This window comes from Pararge aegeria, chromosome 18 (assembly GCF_905163445.1).
Source record: "Pararge aegeria chromosome 18, ilParAegt1.1, whole genome shotgun sequence".
NCBI classification, from domain to species: domain Eukaryota; kingdom Metazoa; phylum Arthropoda; class Insecta; order Lepidoptera; family Nymphalidae; genus Pararge; species Pararge aegeria.
This window is the reverse complement of record NC_053197.1, coordinates 16,163,323-16,187,842: the sequence shown is the minus strand read 5'-3', so window position 1 is coordinate 16,187,842 and position 24,520 is coordinate 16,163,323. Positions and strand designations below refer to the sequence as shown.

General features: G+C 35.6%; 1 protein-coding gene and 1 non-coding gene across 2 annotated transcripts in view; both read left to right on the top strand.

The window, feature by feature from the left end:
* The window catches only part of LOC120631792 (dopamine D2-like receptor), a 34,631-nt gene extending 17,533 nt beyond the window's left edge, over positions 1–17,098 (top strand). The window contains exons 4-8 of the mRNA XM_039901471.1: positions 2,770–2,957; positions 7,330–7,425; positions 8,916–9,086; positions 16,418–16,596; positions 16,887–17,098. Coding sequence (XP_039757405.1) covers positions 2,770–2,957; positions 7,330–7,425; positions 8,916–9,086; positions 16,418–16,596; positions 16,887–17,098 — 846 coding nt within the window. The remainder of the gene's footprint in view (positions 1–2,769; positions 2,958–7,329; positions 7,426–8,915; positions 9,087–16,417; positions 16,597–16,886) is intronic.
* Positions 10,505–10,576, top strand: Trnap-agg. Its single transcript has one exon. It is a non-coding gene; the product is annotated as a tRNA-Pro (tRNA).
* Positions 17,099–24,520: the final 7,422 nt, after the last annotated feature.

The following is a 24,520-nucleotide window of genomic DNA, read 5'->3' as shown; positions in this document are numbered from 1 at the left end:
TTATCGCTTTAGTGTTCAAACACAGTGTCACGTGCGTTTTGCGTTCTGTTAGAATATTAGAAAATTCCTCGAAATTTTACTGCAATTAAGAAGCAAAAGTATATTGCAAGATATTCAACGAAATAAATTAGGAACGACGTAATTAATCTTACTTTCTTTGTATAAGCTTGAAAGTTTGTGAAGATGTACGGATGAATGAAAATATGGATGTCTATATAAATGTGTGGAAGTTTGTTCTTTGACGCAAAAACCAGTGAACGAATTTGAATGGGTTAACTTATAGGTTTTTTTTTACCCTGGAAAATCTATGGTTCACGTGCGATCTGCTTGGTGCGGATAGCTACAAAAAAGTATGTGTATAAAAATATTTTCAAAAATTTTATCTTTCGCCTTTCTACGGTTGTGGAAAAAACGACACCAGCAATAGAAAAAAGGTATTTAATACATTGAAAGTTTTATTATATTATCTAGTTAAATAAAGTTTATTTAAATATCACAAAAAATATTTCTACATAATCACTGGCGTAGGTCGGTGTACATAATTAAAGAAATGGACATAATAAACATAAATAAATTTGGAATATTAATAGACTCATTATAAGACAACCCGGTTTTACTCAACATTGAAATTTGAGATTTTTGCATATTTGAATGGGCCAACTGTAATACATTATAGCTAACAGGGTGTCGGTTTTTTGTGACGATGTGCGCGCGCATCGTAAAAATTAGCTCTCATAATTTTTCCGTAACGCGCCAAAAGAAGTATAACTTTAAAAAAAAAAAACATGCAAAGTGGAGTGGTTTTTCTTCAGAAATATTTTAAGAGACTTTGTTTTAAATATCTCGTCTACAAATTCAAGTTACCTAGCTGCTCTGTATGTAAATGTTTATTATGCAAATCTAAGATTTTCGATTCCACGTAAAGGCTTTTTCTTTATTACTCCATTTGCCGGGGTCACGTCGAGATACCTTTTCGAATTTCCTTTTGAGGCCATATTTTTTGGACGTTCAGCTCTGATACTCATCTGCCGCAATTTCCTATCTCGAGAATAAACTGGCTCTAACTGCAGTTGAATTTACCTTATCTTGCTTAGGTCTTACTGAGAATAGCTAGAATAGAATAGTATAATACTTACATATGGTTTGTTAGAATGATTATCTTAGTTATAACGTACATTTTATTAACTCAAAAAAAAATTCAAAATTCAAAATTCATTTATTTCAAGTAGGCCTAATATAAGCACTTTTGAAACGTCAAGTCTGTCTGTTTGTAGTGATTCTACCACCGGTTCGGAAGGCAGATTCTACCGAGAAGAAGCCGGCAAGAAACTCAGCAGTTGCTCTTTTCCAACATCAACAATTTACATTTTGCATTTTAACATTCATTTTTCTATCTTGTGAGAGCTGAAAGCGGAGCCGGATGCTTCCAAGCAACCTTGTCATTAAAAAATTCATCAATTGTATAGTAACCTCGCTGTAATAAATGTGTTTTAACAAATTCTTTAAACTTGTGCATTGGCAGGTCCAAAATCACCTTAGGAATCATATTATAAAAGCGTATACTCAATCCCACAAATGATCCCTGTACCTTACGCAGACGATATGCAGATGACACTAATTTATGACCATTTCTTGTAAGTCGACTGTTTATGTCCACTTTTTGTTTATAAAGACTAATATGTTGTCTTACAAATACTATATTGTTATAAATATATTGTGAAGCTACAGTAAGTATGCCTATTTCTTTAAACTTCTCACGGAGGGATTCGCGTGATTTAAGTTTATATATTGACCGTACAGCTCTTTTCTGCAATATAAATATAGTTTCGATATCAGCTGCTTTACCCCATAACAAGATTCCATAGGACATAACACTATGAAAGTAACTAAAATTAGTTTTTGATGTGGAGGTGAAAAAATCGAAGTAATATATAATTTTCAATGCGGATTAGGATGAAAATTTTAATCAATTTGACTGCGTTAAATTTGAACCGATTTTAATAAGTCTTTTTTTATTTGAAAGTGTATACTATCAAAGATGTATTGTCTAATTTTACTGAAGATCTCATTAGTATTGTCGGAGATAAAAGACATAACTTTTCACAAATAACAGCAAGTAGCGAGGCATATGGGACAACGATCGAATGCAAGGGTACCATCCTAGTAATATTGTAAATGCGAAGGTTTGTGAGGATGGACGTATGGATGGATGCATGTATCAACTAAAATAATGTCAACTTACTAACTCAGTATACCACGTAAAATAATAGTGGCTACATAGCCAGCCCCGATGATTATGTTGTTGGCATCAGATCTATTCAAGCTTCTCGATCGACTCATACGTGGTAGAAGTCGCGAGGGTCCGCTAGTAAATCCCTACTAATATTATAAATGTTAATGTAAGTTTGTTTGTTACGCTTTCACGCAAAAACTACTTAACCGATCCTCATGAAACTTTGTACACAAATTTTTGACGATTTTACACGATAACTCCGACAAATTATAACCGATTTAAATAATTATTTTTGTACTATAAAGATTATAATGTGTGTTTAATTTTGCCCAAACTGTCGTTGGAGATAGAGAACAGAACTTCTCTACGGACAGCAGCAAACCCCCCATTTAAGGCTTAGGATACTACATACTTTAATATTTTTTAGATCTACAACTACATTTAATGCCACATCAGAAATCAAAATCAAACGCAGGCGAAGTCGCGGGCAACCAATAGTAAATAAATAAATAAATAATCTGTTTTAACACTACCAGGCCATCCGTCAGCGTGCAAAAAAGCAGCGAGTGGCGAAGAAGACGACATCCGCAGTGAGCTGCGCCTTGTCGAGCGGCACAGCGGCAGTTGTTATTGAAAACATTGCGCAGACGCATCGCTTCGACGACGTGCCCGAAGACCGGCCCACCAACACCGCCTCCGGCAGCAACGATGATGACGATGACAAGTAAGTTGATATATCAAAGAAACCTTCCCAAGAGTCCGCGTGGAGCTTCTGATAAGTTCCCGGTACTAACTCTTTCAGCTTCTATGAAATAATTAAAGATTTTTAACTAAGATTTTCGTGGTTAATCAACATTTCTTGAGTCCCGTCGTGACCACGATCCATGCAACTGGGTCGGAATATCGACAAGTTCAAAATATTATCGTGGTATGTACCCGTTGATCTTTGTTCTTTAAAATAATACGAAAATAACCGGGATGATTACGTATCTCGACAGGCTTTCGACGGGCGTAAATCTTGCAGTCACTGCTGCCAAACGTCACTTTTCCATACAATAAATAAACGCAAGCCTGTCGCGAGATACGTAATCGGGCGATGCGGACCAAGCGAGTCCGCGTTTCGCCGGCTCCTAAATTGGACTATCAAATGCAGTTTGCTTTTTTAAACGGACTCGTATTTCCTGAGTATACCGCGTACTAACAAATAAATTGTGATCCCATTTTCAACCCCAATTTGAATTTTTAATTTTACCATTTTAATGTACAACCTGAATACCGTTTTTATAAAAAAAAACATGTATTTTAATACAAGCTTTCATCCCGTATTCAATCCCTTTTAAGATGAAAATTTAACAAGTTATACAGCCAAAACCTATTCCAACTACCGACTGGTAGTTCTAAAAATTAACTCTCTTAAACTAAAAAAAACTCTACAGTTTTATTGTTAGTATACAGATATCCCAGCATCCCTAAAACATAATCCCGAGAGAGTACTGTCGCGACTTATTTATTCCATAAGCGGACGTTCTCTTGGCTTACTCTCAATTTATTACCGTCGTGTAGACACCGCTGGCCACTTTATTTTGTGGCTTAGCGTTTGTGCGAAAAGGCATTCATTTCGGTATACCAACTTTCGCCAGATGCTTCTCCGGCACTTTATATTTGACTGTTATTGGGAAAATCCTTTTTTAACCCGCAACGCGAAATGTGTGATTCGTTTGAATGCCACACAAAGTACTCGTATTTCTTATTTTTGTTCCACTACAAGTTAGTTAGTAATTGAGGGATTCTGTGGGACAAATATAACGAAAGGTTGGGGTGGAGTACAAGAGAGGGATTGAAAACGTTAAAGACGAAGAAAACGGAAAAGGCTACACCGACCAAAGCAAGACAAGTTAGCCCTTGGCTGTAATCTCACCCAGTGGAAAGAAAGGATGATGCAGTCTAAAATGTTAGCCGGCTAACCTTTTGGCGGTTATGGTATCCGGCTAACCTTTGGGGTATGGTGATTGTATAAAACTCTACTCCTACTATTTGGTAGGTATTGTAGATAGCTAAGTCGAGGTTTAATAACGTATGTACAATACGTAAATTTTGTATAACGGTTCTGCTGTAAGTAAAAAAGCGGATGTGTATGTTGTAGGTTTTATATACTATTTGTTATATATTTATTTTGCTTAATTTACTCAACATTGGTACTGGGAAGTGTTAGTGTTGTGCTGGGGCCTTCTCCCATATAGGTCAGAGCGTACTCTTCGCGCCTTAACTATTTATAATATTACTAGCGTACCAAGCCCGCTTCGCTGGGCTAGATTTTGCTTTATTTTATTTAAACAATAAACTTACATCATTACATTTTTAATTTAAGTCTCATAATATATTAAATCATTTATTTCTCTCCGTATTCCTTCTCTTCTATTCTCTTCTCGAGCGGGTGAAGATAATTATCTACACCCATGTACACCCAACAATAGAATATCATCATAGTAAATAAAAGCTGTAAAATTGAAAAGTTTGACAATTCAAAAATAGGAGTGCTCCGATCGTCACCAAACTTTACAGGATTACTCGCCAGGTCAATCCGTAGATTCCCTGAAAGTTTCATTGAAATCGGTCCAGCCGTTTCGGAGTCTATACGGAACATACCCACACACTTCCTCTTTTATATATATAGATTATATTTCAATATCATATTGCACTTTATTGTAATATCTAATTATTGTGTTGCATAAAGCACAGATAAGCTGAAAATTTTCCGCTCTAGTAATTTCATATCTGGCCGGTAAAGCTTAGGTGTGCTATACATAGCCCACTTGTGCTGATCGGCATAATCTGCAAAGCTGGGTAGTAGGAATTATAGGAGTGGATAAAAGAGCAATCACATCTAAAAGGTAAAAGCGGTAATAGCCCAGCGGGCAGGAGCGGGACTTCGCGTTCGTGAAGCCGAGTTCGAATCCCAGCCCGCACCCCCACCTTTTCAAAGCTATGTGCAATTTAAGTAATTAAAACATCACTTGCTTCAACGGTGAAGAAAAACAACTAGCATGCCTGAGAGTTCTACATAATGTTCTAAAAGGTGTGTGGAGCCCACGAATCCGCACTGGGCCAGCGTGGTGGACTACGGCCTGAGCCCCTTCTCTTTGTGGAAGGAGACCCAGGCCCTGTGGGGGGCCGGTAATGAGTTGATTGTTTGCATCAAAGGATTTAATATTCCGGAGTATGCCCTAACTATTTTATCAACATCCTAGTTGTTACAATGTACAAGCATAGCAATATTTCACACCCAAGCTTTATACTATACTAGGGCTTTTCTATAAGCTAATCCATGTCTATCCATCATCTATTCTATATAGAAATAAAACAACACAGATAGTGATAATAGGAGAAGGGAACAAATATGCCAAGGATGGCAATGAGAATGGTGGCATCCATCTTGACTCAGAGATCCTTAAAATAAACCTGGAACTTACGAACTGCTTGCTAAGGCACTAAACCAAAATAATGGACACATAACTCGGAAAGCCACAGATGTTCTATCGGCCATTAAGCTCCAATCAAACTGCTTTAGCAGATAAACTTTCTGCCGAACAAATTGGATATTGTGCTCGTAAACCATTCAATAACTTAATAACGACTTTTATTAGTAAATTGAAAATGTTTCTAGCAATCACATTTGTGCAATACATTTCTGGCAAAGTGTTTCATATTATAAAAACAAGATTGGATTGGAGCAAAGCTTCTTGAATATAAAAATAAAGGATAGAGTGAGAAGTGTCTGTATAAGGAAGAAAACCTACAGATGCCATAAAACATGTACTCGTTTCACAGGAAAAACATGCGCAAGAGCAGCTATGGACAGAAAGTCCTGGCTACTCATTTCGGAGTCTTTTATTGAATATGACATAGTTTAAAGCAAATTTGCTAACGTAAAGAGTTTATTGTATTTAGAATTTAATTATATAAATTTAGAGTCTAATTAAAATTTTATGTAAACTCGCAAGCTACGTCATAATAAATAAATAAATAAATATACTACGACAATAGACATATTGTCATCTAGCCCAAAAGTAAGCGTGGTATGGGCTCTAAGATGACTGATGAATATTTTTATGAATAATATACATAAAAACTTACAATATACAAATAAATACTCAGAAACTGAAAACATTCAAGTTCATCACAAAAAAAAATTCCAGTTGTGGGAATCGAACCCAAAACAGGGTCGCTGCCTACAGTTATAATGAAATGAAAGCCAAAGGAGGCCAAAACGCCTACCTTCAAAACGCTACGGTTTTAAGGAAAATGCAAATATAATAGTAGTTAATCCTAAGTCTAATCTTACCCGCGTTTAACACAAGTGAATAAAATACATCGCAGGTAACGAGGTCCTTAGTTCGAATCCCAGGTTGTGCCAAAAATTGAATTTTATTTTTTTAATTGAAAAGAAAAAAAATTGTTCTGATTTATAATTAGGCAGAGTTTAGCGTGCTCTAACAATTAATCATTTATTCTTTATATATATAACCCTTTTGGGATTGTTTCAAATTTAAATTCAAAATTCAAAATTCATTGATTTCGAGTAGGCCTAGTATAAGCACTCTTGAAACTTGCACTACTCAAGTATGTCTGTTTGTAATGACTCTAGCACCGGTTCGGAAAGCAGATTCTACCGAAAAGAAGTCGGCAAGAAACTTAGCAGTTGCTCTTTTATATTTTCTTTTTAAATCCCGAAATTACAATATCCAGATATTTTATAATGTTAATTTTCAACGTAAATAACACAAATAGGGTAAATTGAAGTTTGTAGAAATTCGTTATTTGTTTTAAGTTATATTTATATATAACCTAAAAAATTTATGACTTTTCCATACTAACTTCTATCTCTTATTAAACCCCTTTGCGAAAAACTGTATTACTTTTTTACCCGTAACTTTTAAGCTTTTGAGCTTAAGCTCGAAGCGACATTATTAGAACCGCGTGATGGATCTTCGCTCCATAACCGTCACTCCTATGACAGAGGAGGTGTCATTGGGACGTTTAAGCTGAGGATGATGATGGTTTAACCACACCACGATGACATATCGTTTTTGTTTCAGTTTCGATAGGTCGGAAATGGGGGTGTACGTGGAAGAGCTGGCGAACACGCGCTCCACTAGGTTCATGCTCGCCGCTGTAGTGGAGGAAACCGGCCTGTGAGTAATATGAAAGTAATTATAGTAAAGTCAAAGTCAAAGTCAAATATTTCTTTATTCAAATAGGCACATAGATGGCACTTTTGATGCGTTATTATATACAAAATGTGTACATAGCAGTGAGTAGTGAGGGCGATAACTACAATCGTAAACTTAAAACTAAAGCTACGAGGGTTCCAATCGCGCCCTGGTCTAAGAAGAAGCCCACAACAAACTTAGCCGGGTGTTCTTTTTGTTATCACCATCTCACATTGTCATTAGAAAATATTTAAGAAGCAACCTGGTTAGAGCAATTGTTTACACCCAAGCTTTTTTATCGTTTACGTAATCCTTTATAGTATAATAGGACTTTTCTATAAGTTTTCGCTTAATACAAACTTTGAACTTCTTTAGTCCTAGTACCGGGATTCAAAGTCAAAGTCAAAATAAAAAATATAAATATTCAAATAGGTGACATAGATGACCCTTTGATGCGTACATTACATTCGTTCGTGCGATCTATAATTGGCTCGGTGGCACACCAGTATCGGGCAACCGTCCGTTCTCTGCCTTGGCTCTCAAGTGACTAGACTTTTAATTGGTTTGTACGGAAAAATAAATATGCATCATTTGATTTAAAAAAATAACAGGATGATTCCTTAAGAAATATACTGTTGAACCCTGCAAAGTATTGCGTAATTCGGTTCACGTTGTATATATGATGGAGTTTTGCCCGAATTACATCCCAATTGTCATCCTACCCATTCAGAAATGAAGTCGTTTAAAAGAGCAGACTGCCGAGATTCTTGACGGCTTCTTCTTGTTTGAATTAGGTAGACTGGCGCAGGGTTAGAAAGCTTAAACATGACATTTTAAACGTGCTTATAAAGTTGCTGGCTGCTCGAAATAGATGAATTTTAAATTTGATCCATGAACTACCTTTTTATTAGCTTTTTATTAGCTTCACTTTTATGTATGTTTGTATGTTTGTAACCGACTTCTTTGGGCGCGATTTTGACCCACCTTGAACGATCAGATTTGATTCAAACTTTGTAGACATATCGAGGACCGATGACAATACACTAATCTGAGAAGATTATTCCAATTTTCAATATAAAAAGTAAGATTTTTTAGTTTTTTCGAACTATTAATTACAATTACTACAGCGCCATCTAGACCCAAATGTAAAAAAATCTATCATTTCCAACAGATGGCGTTCGCGTACCTAACACTACAAAATATTTATAACTATTGACACCATGCACCCCACGCTTTTTTTACAATAAAACTTTTTTCTTTATTCACACTATTATTAATTTATATTTATTGAAATTTTGAACACTATTCTTAATTTCAATTTATTAAAATTTATTTTCTATTTTTTAGTTCGGTTTTCCTTACCTTACCTTTACAATATACAAATAATTTTGTAGCTGTAAAGGAAGTCCATTTAAAAGAAAGTAATGCCAGGTACTTTTAAATTAAGTAAATTAATTAAATCATATTTGCAGAATCATGGCCAACCTAGCTTCTCCCATACCAATGATGGACCCCAACACCAACAATGACTCTGGATATGCTCCCTCCAACATGGACGTGGACAAAGAGCACACACCACCACCCTCACCTAAGGAAGAGAAGAAGAAAGAAGAGAAGGAGTTGCCTAAGAAACCTGAATTAAAGTAAGTACCTAGAAGGTTTTAAAAAGAAAAACAATGGTTTAGTTTTCTCTTTAAAACCTATAAAATAACACAAAATTCATAACATGAAACATCATCAATAGCCTATAACTAAATGCTGGACTAAATGCCACACGGGGGGATATGTTAATACGTGACATCGTATCTTATCACTAAATTATCACTCCATAATCTTAGCGACATGACTTTGTCGGTAGGGTGGTAACAAGCCACCGCCAAAGCCTCCCACCAGACCAGACCATAGAAAATTCAGAAACTATAAATTCGGGAATCCAACCTGGTACCTCCTACATACATTTAAATCATTCGAGAGTCGAGAGCCGTGGTAGAAAAAGCATGACGCCAAATCATCTATTCAACTTCCTAACCAAAAACAACAGACTAATTCTACTGGTTATTTTGAAGGTTGCTCCTTGCCATTCTATGTTTAACCGTTACCATTTCCAACTAACGTTTACATTTTTTATCAAAGAGATACTTTTATATCGGGGATCCGAAGGAAAATGGGCGATAAATATTTTATGACTGAGTTTACGATATTGATATTATAATAGCGAGTCAAACTAAAGCTGTCATAAATCTGTTACTACATAATAAGTAGATAAACTACAATGAATTTCAATAAATAGTAGATAGGTTTTAATCAGTGGCGTGCACAGGAATTTAGACCAGGTTAAGCATAAAGCAGTAAAATGGTATAAAATGACCAAATCCTCCTCTGTTGCCATTTACATGAAATTATTAGGGTAGGCAGCGCTTTTATGCATGTATGAAGTGCACTCCATGCTCAGATATAGATAACAATATCTATAAGAGTTAGGTGAAAGAAAATCTCTCTGGGATTGACCTCCGTGGCCGGAAAACGGTCAGGGAAACAATATTTTCGTTACATTTAAGTGCGAAGTATGTTTTAAGAATAGGAAGTAAAATAAGTTGTCCATAATATATAAATATACTACGAAAATACACACATCGCCATCTAGCCCCAAAGTAAGCTTAGCTTGTGTTATGGGTACTAAGATGACTGGTGAATTTTTAGGAATAATATACATACTCGTAAATACTAATAATATACAGATAAACACCCACTGAAAAGCACATATTATGTTCATCACACAAACATTTTCCAGTTGTGGGAATCGGACCCACGGCCTTGGACTCAGAAAGCGGGGTTCAATTATTTATTAAAAAAAGAAATTCGTTACGCATTTTATCATTATTTATTATATTTTTAAAATATACTTTAATACTAAAACGTATATTAAATATTGTTTACACTATAATTATATAATTAAAAATAAATTAACTATGGGTAATGTATATATGTAATGATGATCATAAAAGTTCTTACTGATGCGTTAGTATTTATATAGTCGGTTCTTTCGTGAGTTCTTTCAAGCGGCTCGTTGGTCTAGGGGTATGATTTTCGCTTAGGGTGCGAGAGGTCCCGGGTTCAAATCCCGGACGAGCCCAAACTATTTTTAATTTTTATATTAAAATAATTTTCCAACACTTATGTTGCAGTTTTAATTAGCATGTCTCGATAAAGATACTCAATATATTTAACTTTTTAGATAACACAAAAGTTTAAGCCATTGTGATATACAGCTTTTGTAGATCTGCCAAGACAGATAGAAAAATGAATGTTAAAATGTAAATTGTAAAAGGTTGAAAAAGATCAACTGCTGAGTTTTGTTTGCGACTTACGAACCAGGAAAATGGACAGACTTGACGATTCAAAATTGAAATTTGAATGTGAATCTAATCGATGTCTACGCTGCATCGTATCAGAACGCTAAACACTTGGTTCTACGTCTCTATCATTTTGTATTTCGTCACTCAATAACGTATCTGCATCTAGGAATGCAAGCGTACAAATTATATACCTACTAAGGATAAAGTACTATCAGCTATTCTGGGTGCGGACCCGAGATTACGTGCTCGAGTAAACCCGCTCCGCTCCACTGACGACATATTTTTCGTAAAAACATTTTTTGGGTTTAACATCTTTCATTCGATCAATCATAGGTACGGTCGGAACTAGTTTATAAGCGACCTCGAAAAGGGAGGTTTTTGTGACAGAGCTCGTCCGGGGTAGTTCTATCGCCATGCTTATTTCTGCCGCTAAGCAGCATTGTTGCAATGCTGTGTCCCGGTCTGCTGGGCGCCGTCCTTAACTCGATGTTGACGCAGTGGACATCGATCCTGCTTTCTGAGTCCGAGGCCGTGGGATCGATTTCCACAATTGGAAAATGGTTGTGTGATGAACATGAATGTTTTTTAGCGTCTGGGTGTTTATCTGTGCATTATAAGTATATATGTATATTATTCATAAATATTATAAGTATATATGTATATTATTCAGTTATCTAATATCTTAGTACCCATAACACAAGCTACGCTTACTTTGGAGCTGGGTGGCGATGTGGTATTGTCGTAGTGCACTTATTTATTTAGAAAAACAAACTCTAAGCAAAAAATAAGAAGAATAAACAAACAAACTTTCAAATTTAATTTTGGTAGGTTGCCTGGTACGCTTTTAAGCGATAAGGCCGCCTGTTGTACCTTTTCTTTCTTTATTTCAATGAGTTTTTGAAGTTATACTTCTTTAGGCGCGTTATGAAAAAATGATGAGAGTGAAATTTTAAGATGCGCGCGCATCTGTGACATAAAATTAACAGTATGAAGCTGTCTGCTTAACTTTTACGATGCGCGCGCACACATGTCACAAAAAACCGACAACCTGAAGTTAGCTGTAAGGTTTGACAGTGTACACTTTGAATTGTCAAAGTCTGCGGGCTCATTCCGGTGATTTAATTGTACAAAAATCTTAAATTTTAATGTTTAGAGAAACTTGGTTGTCCGATAACTACGAATCCATTTGTGCCCAAATTAAATTTTGTTCATTATGTCCATTCCTTTAAATATGCATAAATATTTTTTTTGTGATACTTAAATAAACTTTATTTAACTAGATAGTGAGTTATTATAAACTTTCAAGGAATGTAATGTATTTTTTTCTATTGTTAGAGTAGTTTTTTCTACAAACGTAGAATAAGGCGAAATGTAAAATTTTTGAAAAGATTTTTATCTTGTTACGCCAAAGTATAACTTCTTACGCGTGTACATAAGTACACACACGTTTTTTTTTATTGCTCTATCTTTGGTCTACAATAAAGTGTATTCATTCATATCAAATCAACTCAGATTTAATTTGATTTGATTTTATAATATTACGGTTTAACAGATATTTTAAACGAACAAAGTCCTCGGCAACAGCTAGTAATAATATAACTGTATGAAAGCTTTACAAAAGGCCTCTCAAATGGAGCGCGTTTTATAGAGAACCCTCAATTACGGACGAATTTATCCGGAAAGTGGTCCCCGACAGAAGGCGGCCGCTCCTTGAAATCGCTCGCCACTCACCAGATGGAGGTATAACTAGATAAAACGGGGTATAGCTGCGGCTGGGGCGTTCTTGCGTTGCAAATTGTCGAAATATAAAGCTTTTATTGGAACAACATCTGGCGAACAGACACTAAAAATATTATTCCTGAAGTATTTTAAACTATGTCATGCATATTTATGCCGCTAAGCAGCATTTTCGCAATGCTGTGTTCCGCAGGGTGATTACGTATCTCGCGGCAGCCTTGCGACAGGCGTAAATCTTGTATGGAAACGCAAAAAAAAATGGCGCAATAGTATTGTTGTATTTGTGTAGTCTGGTTTATGTATAAGTACGGACTTTATCGCATGTATATGTGTAAAACATTGTACCCCACCTTTTCGGTTTTCTTTTTAGTTTTCCTAATCCTAAGGTTGCCTGACTCGCTACTTAGCGATAAGGTCGCCTTTTGTATCCTGCTACATTCTTTAAGTGTTTGTTCTTTTTTTTTTGATTTTCTTAATGATGTGGTGTACAAATAAAGAGTATAAATAAAAAATGTTTTTGACCTTTATGTATGTTTTTGTAAACTCCTTTCTTCTTTTACTTCTAATTGAAAGCAAAAACTTAGTACCACTTTTTACGAAAACTGTGCGGACAGAGGAGTATGAAATTTCTACAGAGGAGTGCAGCAGCAGTACCTACTATTTTTTTTAAAAATAATCTGTAGTAAATAGATTTAAACAATTAGAAAAATATTTTACTCCCTACCACGTATTTGACATACACACACGCATTGAAACACTATTTTTCATGGAATACGTAATAACCCTGCCTGCCTGGCTTGGTTGTCGCTGTAATTCCAGGCACATCAGGTTTAACACCTACGCCTCGAATTGATGGGCACAGGGCGGCATGTTGCAGGACGTGCTCCTTGCATGCCCTGTAAAGTGTTACTCTATTTTAGTCGATGGTTTTCAACTTAACATCAGGTGCGACGTCAGCTAGGTCCGTCAATTATTACTATAAATAATAACCACATCATGGAAAAACTATTTCGCGAAGTTCTTCGTTCGGATTGATAAGGTTTTTTGAAAACTTTGTTACAGTAATTTTATAAAGTGGGTAAATAACCAAACTATAAACTCATATTAGCCAGATATTTTATTAAATTTATTAGAAATTTACAAATACCCTGATAGTTATTAATTAGTTAATAGACGTATTTATATCAAAATACCCACCAATGAGTTGGTGGGTATTTTGATATAAATACGACTGCATACACTTCAGTCCTACGGGAGGTATCTTTGCATCGTTCGAGTTTATAGAACGATGCAAAGATACCTCCTTTACCTACGTCTTCTATCATCTTACAGTAAAATTGTTATTACTTCCCCGCGCCTTACCTAAAGGCCTTAGCATTTTCGCTTATGTTGATGTTACGACTTATAGCTAAACTTATTGCTAAGTCATGCCCACGTGTAATAGTGCCAAGAATGATGCCTGGATTTCCGCGCGGTATTGCCAGGCTGATCCTTTCCCCAAAAAGTTAACCAGCCCTACTGTCTAACTAACTAACTGTGTGTAATAAGTTTTTTGGTTATTTTATGTTCATAAAGCAACAAGAAAGCTATTTTATCAATTGGATTTGTGAATTTCGTTGTATTTTTATCACTATAAAGGTCAAATACCGGCACCACGTTTTAGCCATTTTCATGCGATTTCGGTGAAGTTGACGCATTCTTTACGATTTTTATATATTTCATTGTAGACTTATACTTCTATAAATAGCATTATGATAAAGATAAATTATTTAGGAAGCCAATGCCGTTTACAGAATTATGAAAGGTGGGGTGGATATTTTTCTATACGCATTTCCCCAAAAAGTGTCGTAAATGTAAAATTTTTAAAAAAAGAACGGCTTCCAAATTTTAACTTTTTGAAACTGACATTTAGATTTTTGAGGATGGATGGTGCGCTTCAGAGGTTAATAGGTTTAAGTTTTTTTAGCCTGCATTCTGATGTAAGTGCAAAAAATAAAAAATTCAAATCCTTTTTTTTTAAGAAACGAACGGATTTGAGGCAAGTTAAAACTTTAACGATTTGGACTACATAACGGATGCATGTTGTTTCGCTTTCTGAGGGTTACTTTAAATTGTAAAACGCAGCTTTGTACCAAGAGCTTTGTAGAGGCATTGAAGTAAAGGTAACTTTTATGTTTGTCATGTCTGTCTTCAAATTTATATGCAGTAAATTGACGGTGGATTGGCGCAGTGGGCAGCGTCTTTGCTTTCTGAGTCCAAAGCTGTGTTTTCGATTTCCACAACTGGAAAATGTTTGTGTGATGATTATTAATGTTTTTTAGTGTCTGGGTGTTTATATATATATTATAAAGTATTTATGTTTGATATTCAAAAAACATGCAATCTTAGTACACATAAAACAAGCTAAGCTTACTTTGGGGCTAGATGGAGATGTGTGTATACTTAAAAAATAATATATATATGTATATTAATACTATTTCAAAAAAGACTACTTTATAATCACTTTTGAAACGACAAATCTGTTTGCAGTGACTTTAACTTTATGTGAGGCGTCATGAGCTAGTATAAAAATAATTGAGAGAGAGATTAGGTTTAAACAAAAAGGTGGCATTCGATAAACATGCTCTAAACATTTCCACAAAACAGATGGTATCTGTAGAGAGAGGGCTAGATTACTGGAGCTCTTAACTCCGGACTAACGGATTCACTCTCATCCCCTCCATTAGTCGACCTCTCGGAACTCGAGAGTGTCGGGACATATTTTAGTGACTTCGACGAGCTTTGGGACATACTTTAGTTAAAGCTAAGCAGTATTTACTATTTGTATTGGTTCGTACTGTGAGCTGTGAGATGGTGCTAGTTTATACAAGGTGGCCCATGGCTAAGTGACCGCCCAGCGTTTATTGAATATTTGGATAAAATTATTAACAAATAACCTTGTACTTGAATCCATATAGATTTTTTACTGGGTTTTTGATTTTAAGCCCCTTCTTAGCCCTGGGACACCTTGTATATAGCTACGCTTTCATCTAACACAAGATAGAATTTTATCATCATCATCATATCAACCCATTACCGGCCGAAACTCAGCAGATTTCTCTTTTTCAACATCATTTTACAGTTTACAATGAAAAATTATATATATAATACATTTTCTATCTTGTGATAGATGAGAGCGGAGCCTGCTTCCAAGCAGCCTTGTTGTTAAGAAATTCATCAATCGTATAGTAACCACGATTTATTATACGTATTTGAACACATCGTTTAAACTTGGCAGGTCCAAAATAACCTTGGGAATCAGATTATAAAAGCATATACTCAATCCCACAAATGACTTCTGCACCTTTCACAAACGATATTCAGATGACACTAACTTATGTCCATTTCGATTGAGGCGGTTATTTATATACAGGGGGATTCACGTGATTTCAGTTTATATATGGACCGTACAGCTCTCTTCTGCAATATTAAAATAGTTTTAATATCAGCAGCTATGCCCATTAATAAGATCCCGTAAGACATCACACTATGAAAGTACGCAAAGTAAACAAGTCTTGCTGTTTCTACGTCAGTAATCTGTCTAATTTTCCTGACGGCGTAGGCAGCCGAGCTTAGTTTACCTACTAGTGTATCTGTATGGGTACCCCAGTGAAGCTTACAATCCAAGGTCATGACCAGAAAAACTGTGGAATCTTCCATTCTTAGTGATTCTCCGTTTATTATTGTATTTTTATTAACCTTCGTTACATTTTTGGTCTGATGTTCAGTCAATTCTGGCCGAAAGTTATTATTGCGTTTATCGGAAAAAAATATCACGAATTATGAAACTGGCGCTGTCCTTGAAACTATACAACATTATAAGAATATCTATTCCTTTACAGAAAAAAGCTCAGCCGACTCAGCAACAGCTCCCTCATCTCAACTCCGAGGCGGAGGTTCAGATCAGCAGCCTCCGCGGCGAGGTTTACCATCTTCCGTGCGAACAGAGCTGGCAAGCTCAGAGCCAAGTCGTTTGCGAAGAAGGAGAAGAAAGCCACGCAGACGCTGGCCATTGTGTTAGGTAGCAATACATTAATTTCTGGACCTATTACCATAATCGTAGTTATTAAGTAAATTATTAGATGTTGACTTTAAAATCAATAATAACACATTCAATTCATGGAAAAGTAAACATCAACTGAGGATGTTCCGATTTCGGAGCGAAACGTGCGTAGAGGATACATTTTGGAAGGTCTGTTGTGTCCCTACTGACTTTACAATAATTCGCTGGCTTTACAATGAATAAAGTCAATATGGAATTCCGCAAAGTAACACATTCTTCTGTCCATTACGAGTATTTTTTGTCCACAGGCGTCTTTCTCTTCTGCTGGGCGCCGTTCTTCACCTGCTCGGTCCTGGACGCCATCTGCACTAAATTCGGCTTCGACTACTCACCCGGAGTCACCGTGTTTATCCTCACTACCTGGCTAGGCTACATAAACTCGTTCCTCAACCCTGTTATCTACACTATCTTTAACCCAGAGTTCAGGAAGGCGTTTAGAAAAATACTGCACTGTTCGTAACCAATTGACTTTTTGCGCGATCCCCCAAAAAGATCGGTAATGTTCAACACACCTCTAACCTTTTGAATTTATGGACGTATTTTTGGGGATGATGATGAAGTTAAAAAATCTTTAATAGTAGTCATGTCCTGCAGTTTCTCCCGAGTCACATTTAGCGTCTTAGACTTCCAACGGGTTAACCCGGACAGGGAATTCCTGCTATGTGCGCATTTAAACATACAAACTTCCGAGCTTTATAATACTATATATTTATATATACATGTTATTTAGATAATAATTCATTTCACAGCATAGCTCTAGTCACTAAATGACTGAAATAATAATTAAATTAAGTAAGTTTCATAGACATCAGCTTAGAAATAATTCCACGAAAATAATTCCTTGCGTTTTTAGATTGTTGTTTAGGTGGGATACAAGTTTTTGTGGGAAAATTGTTCAGTACGATGCGGCGTGGAAACCGTTTATGGTGTACATACCTGATGGCCCGATGGATGTAATATTATGTACCTATATGGAGCTTCCTGAGCGACATGCCCTCAAATCAATCTTAAAATTATTCCAGATTGGTTAAGCTGTCTTAGACTGCATCTCTTATCAGCAAGTGAGATTGCAGTCAAGGGCTAGCCAAACAACAAAGGAATAAAAAATTAATTTAAAAAAAGCGGTCAAGTCCAGCATAGGCTACAAACCTCGAATTTCATAAAGGATGCAATAACATACTTTTGCATTCATAATATTAGTACGGATCTTTAAATAAAAAAACCGGATGTTTAGTTTATTGGTCTTGTTTTATTAATATAAATCTAATAGCACAGAATTAAGAACATACGGAACCCTCATTCAGCCATTATTGCATGCATGCATTGTGTCCAAAAACAGTGAAAACGCCTCGCGCACATATAACTTCACACCCGCAGAATGTTACTAGCTAACAAATTTTTCCCATATTCCCCATTTTATGGTAAACGTTTAGAACATTAGAGGTAAAATAATTACTGTCAACTGTTTAACGGAGCCAAGTGACTAAGCTGTTTGAGAAACACTACTAAAATGGAGTGGTTTTTGATGATTCAATAAATAAATAAATATACTACGACAATACACACACGGCCATCTAGCCCCAAAGTAAGCATAGCTTGTGTTATATAATATACTAAGCTAGTTGATGAATATTTTTTTTATGGATTACAGTAATACACATAAATACCTATAATATACAGATAAACACCTAGACACTGAAAAATATAAATGTTCATCACAAACATTTTCCAGTAGTGGGAATCGAACTCACGACTTTCGACTCAGAAAGCAGGGTCGCTGCCCACTGCGCCACTCGGCCGTCAATATAAGCCGTGTACACGGTTTCTATATGTTCTAAATTCTATGTCTAATTATTAATTGTGTAGTTAAACTGTAAATATAATCTAATATTTGTGGTAGCGCTAACAGCGCATTGGGTAGGAACTTGTCTTGACTCTCGGGGGGCCGAGTTCGAATCCCAACACCTCTAACTTTGCTAAGTAATGTGCGTATCAAGCAATCACTTCAACGGTGAAGGATAACATTCTCAGGAAACCTGCACGCCTGAGAGTTACACCTAATGTTCTCAAAGGTGTGTGGAGTCCACCTATCCGCACTGGGCCAACGTGGCGGACAACGGCCTTAACCATTCTCATTGTGGGAGGAGGCCCGTGCCGTGTAATTGGTTGATGTGATGATGATGATGATAATTTGTTGTAAATATTATTTTTAAATCTATGTAATGTAATGTATGAGGTACCCATTAAATGTGTAGGTAATTACAATATGTTTAATTGTAGACTTAACCAAAAATGTAAATAAAAGATTCGACTATTTCATTGCGAAACATTATAATTTCTCTTCTAAACTTACCTAACTCCATGTTTATTAATAGTAACCTCAAACAATTAAAGTGTAAAAACGTACATTCTATTGCAATGCACTTAAGATTTTTGTAATAACATGTTTACTATACATATGTCGTATTGTTAACTATGAATTGAAAATGTAAAAATTGTAGGTTTATATATTATTTATTGTAATTCGCTTATGATTCCCATATGAACGTGTAAGTAGATACGAAATTACTGTTCTCAATTGTTTAATTTACTTAAATGTAAATAGGTTGTAAAAATTCATCACTTTGTGGCAATACACCTATCATCTTTCTATTAATATATTTATATGTATAATTGTTAACTGTAAGCTAAAAATATAGTTAAAGTAAAACATACTCATTTTAACATTTTTTTAAATATATAAATAGCGTTCAAGGACAAGGGGGATATTACCTAATTATCACTGACAATGAATATCTAAGGTAATACAGGGGTCACCAACACTTTGCCTGTTGTTGCTTTAAAGGATGTTTTTTATCTGCCCCTCCATTAATAGCCTGTAACAGTCCACCTCAGAACTAAAGGCTAACGGTAGGGTTTGCCCAAAATCAGCACGCTGGCAAACGGGCTGGTGATCGCAAGAGGATGGAGTAGTAGCACAGAGGACGCTGCAGTACCGATCTTCGTTTTATTCCCCTAGGACACCCGCGAGAAAATCAAGGTTGGTGACAACTGTATTATGTTCTGCCGTATCACACAGTTTACATGTTAATGGTAATCTAAATTGTCAAATGTAAATAGAATAAAGGTTTAAACATGATATTGTAATATGCTTATCATTTGTGAAATAACAAGTAGGTTTCTTTATATTTGTATTTATATTATGTCTAAAGCGTTGGTCGTAAGCTCAAGTTCTACGTGTAAATTAAATAGATTTAAATTTTAATATAATATTGTAATAAGCTTCATACCTGTGCAGTTATTAGAAAATTACCTATTTTTCAAAACAATTTTAGATATTACATAGGCAAAGTCAAAGTCAAAGTCAAAAAACCAGTGTATCATACTACTACAGTAAAATAGAGGTCAGTGACCTGTATTCAAAAATGTTTAAAAGGTTTATGACCTCTTTTTTCTACCTTTTTTAAACGAGATAATGTACATAACTTCCTTTATAACTTCAAAATTGCTTCAGTCAGGAGATAGGTAAATTACCTCCTAAAACATACCGTAGATTATTGAAACCGCCATTTTATGTAATAATTGACAATTTAATTAACCAATTTGTAGAAGAAGCCACTTCTAACTGTTCGGAAAGAGTTATTGGCATAATTTATGGCGGTCCAACAAGGGTTGGCGCTTGTTTTATCAGCTGGGGCCTAATGTTTTAAAAATATTTTATTTATTTAGTGCCAAAAATTCAAAGTTAACATAAAAAGGACAGGACGTGTACAAGGACAACTTATGGATTTCTTCAACAAGCTCTCGTATGTGAGGAAAATTTAAAAGTAAAGCCTACTGAGATTACAGAAATAACAGATACCAATAGAATACAGATAAACAATACATATATGCACAGATAGAGTGTAAATATAACAATGAAATAATAAAATTCGAAATGAAAGATATACGGATAAAATATTTATGTAGATTCAAAATTACACCATACAGATTCTCCAGCTTTTCGTGGAGTATAGCAAATTAAACTTAATTTTCACAATTTATCATGGATATACGCAAAGTAACGCCCGCTTCTATCCAATACACGGCACTATAATATAAACTGCAAAATAATTGCAAATATATAGCATACAAATTCCTCTTAACGTAAATGCGAAAATGTTTTTGCCGTTCTCTATTTTCACGCAGCAACATATTAATAGTAAAAAAAACAGTTCAGTCAAATTGTTTCGCACAGAAATAGGAATACGACAATGGTAGCGGTAATCGGAATACGATAATGGTAGTTTATAATACCACTAGTCGTTTTTAACAGCCATAATTGTGAAAAGGATAGCCTTATTCTATTTTAGCAAGGTATTGATAAATCGGGACCGCATTTGTCTTTGCGCGTACTAACACATCTGATGGTTCTATGGTAGTAACCTTGCATTTTTTAATTAACACTTTTAGGAAAAGTCTTAAATCTTTGGGCAGACCACAGAAACTCTACTCGTAAGAAAACGCTGGATACAAGTGGAACCTACTAAAGACCTATGTCCAGCAGCGGACGCCATTTGGCTGGAATTATGATGAGGGCACCTGTTTGTAATAAAGTACTTACATCAAGAAAAAAATTAAGACATAAATAGTATATCCATCAGCCTCATATTATCAGCATTAAATTATAATTTGAATTGAGTATGTTAATTTCTTGAAAGTAAGAAAATAACTTAAAAACTTTACACCCCAAGAAAAAAATTCAAATGCAAAATTAATTTATTTCAAGTAGGCCTAATTAATAAGCACTTTTGAAACGTCAAGTCAGTCTGTTTGTAGTGACGCTACCACCGGTTAGGAAGGGAGATTCCACTGAGAAGAGCCGGCAAGAAAGTCAGCAGATTGCTCTTTTCCAACATCATTTTGAAGTTCAACAATCTTTAGAATTTTTCCGTTTTGTGAGAGATGAGAGCGGAGTGGCATGCTTCCAAGCAGCCTTGTCGTTAAGGAATTCATCAATCGTGTAGTAACCACGATTTGTTAAATGTGTTTTAATATATTGTTTAAACTTAGGTAAAGGTAGAATTAATATTATCTACCTTCTTTATCATGTTATAAAAGCATATACCCATCCCCACAAAGGATTTCTGTACTTTTCTCAGACGATATGCAGATATCATTAATTTATGTACGTTTCTAGTTAGTTTTTTCGACTTTTTGAAAACAAACTATTCCTTCGGGATCTGTAAATGAATATTTGTTGGACTGATACAAAGGGCATAGAGCGCAAGGGTTATGCGCGGGTGGTCCCTCGAGCACCGTATAGGTATTATGTACATTGGTTATTTATCAACCGTAAATATTAAACTAACGCTGTACCGTATATACCTTCCTCACTACCTCGTTCGGCTAGTGGTAGGCTAGTTCGGCTGCAGATCACAGTCAGGTTCGAACCCGGGGGCAATAAATAGTATTGGGCTTTGCTATCAGGAAATTCTTACCAGGGTCTGGAAATTGGCGATGATTCACCTCCATGCCTTGAACAACACGTTAAGTTTACAGTCCTGCGCCGGTCCTTACCGGTCGTGTCGGAGCTGCGGATTTTAAGATTGAGGGAATAGAGATTGCACCTGTGATTGCGCACACGCTTTTGCAATATGAACTTCCGGGACGTTGGAAAATATCTCTGGAGATCCTGTATACCTACTTGTATAAATATTCAACGTGTAAATGAAAACCGGAATAATACTTCACAGACTTTAGATGTACATTATCTACTGTCTCTGAGACTTATCTGAAACCGAAAACTTAATAGTTTTTGAGTAAATATATATAATCCCATATTTTATTTGTATTTAAATTGGAAGCGCTGATAGCCCAGTGGGTAAGACTTCGACTTCACTTTTGCTCGCCCGTCTTACTTTTCTAAGTTATGTGCGTTTTAAGAAATTAAAGTATCACTTGCTTCAACGGTGAAGGAAAACATCGTGAGACCTGCATGCCTGAGAGTCATCCATAATGTTCTCAAAGGTGTGTGAAGTCCACCAAAGTGCCAGCGTGGTGGAATACGGCCTTAACCCCTTCTCATTGTGGGAGGAGACCCTTGCCCTGTAGTGGGCCAGTGAAGGGTAGGACGATGGGGTAATATTATGGGTTGTAGGTACTTATAATTTATTATTAATATACTTAATGTTTAAAGTGTAATGCTGTAATGATAATGTTCTGCTGTAAATAAATTGTACATAAACTTGCAGGAATGCGATTGATGTTAAAATAAAATGAAAAATAAAACTTCGATATAACTTTTATTTTATATCCAACGCTAACCTAATTTTTCTACAAAAAGTTCCCAGTAAATCGATGTCTGTAGTTCATCCCTTACTCCAGACATCTACTTAATATTATGATATTTTTTTTACTACAAGTTAGCCTTGACTGCAATTTCACATGCTGGTTAGTGACGACACAGTCTAAGATGCTAACGGGCCAGCCTGTCAGGCTAATGGCAGTTATATTAAACCCCTAATCGGTTACTACGCGACATCGTACCGGAACGCTAAATCGCTTAACGGCGCATCTTTGTCGATAGGGGTTGCTACCTCCCACTAGACCAAACCAGGGAAAATTCAGAAATTATGAATTTCCAAATGGTTCCTGCCGGAGATTGAACGCGGAACCCCCGACTGAAAACCACAGCGCTAACGTTGTGGCCTTCTTGCCGCACTAGAGCCATAGACAAGTTATTTTATATGAGTTGCATAATGAAAATCGTTTGGTGAAAAGTAAATGAATGCTTTAGGAATTTTCTTTGATTACGTTACTTACTTAGGCATTGTCTTGTCCGTCGTTGGTGAAAACGGATATAAGCCTCTGATTTTTTATTTTTAATAAATGAATAAATATACTACGATAATACACACATCGCCATCTAGCCCCTAAGCGTCGCTTGTATTAAGGGTACTTAGATAACTGCCTGAATATTTTTATTAATAATACACATAATTACTTATAATATAGATATAAACACCCAGACACTGAAAAACATACATGTTCATCACATAAACATCTTGCAGTTGTGGGAATCGAACCCACGGTTTTTGACCCAGACCCAGGCGCCAATAGGCCGTCAAAATTGGAACGGACTGGGCATAAATATTAAGGACGATTAAATTTACGTTTAATACATTTTAATTCGTAAATGTCTCCTCCAAGTACATGCCGTTTACACTTTATTAAACAGCTATTGATAAATTTAATAGCAAGCATAAATATATATAATATGCTTGATAAACAACAATAAATCGTCCATCAGTTATCTTTTAAATATCTATACGTGAAGCAAAATTTTGAACCCTTTTTTACTAAAACTGTGTGGACGGAGGAGTATGACAGTTCCTGCTCTCATTTATATGGAAGAGTGCAGAATACCAGTGGGGTGGGCAGGCCGCAGGATTGACCAGGGTAAATGGCATAAAATGGAAAAATTCCCCTCCAGTACGATATATGCTATGTATTTATATCTCTGTAACTACTTTTTTCTTTGGTGTACAATAAAAGTGTATTCATTCATTAATTCATTCATAAAATAATTTGGGTATGCAGTGCTTTCGTACATGTATGTAGTGCACGCCACTGCAGAATACTTAGACCTTTTTTAAATTATGCATACAAAATAAATACGTTTAATCAATAAAAAAAACATTACACACACTACCACGTATTTGACACACACACGCATATAATATAATATTTATTAATCATTTTTTTTATTATAATTGGTTTGAAAAAAATATGCAAATCAAAAGAGTCAGTGCCTTAGCAAAATTTGCGATAGTTTAAGATGGTCTTAGTGATAATAGAAGTATAGTCTTTGAACATAGAATCCCTATCCCTATCCCTATCG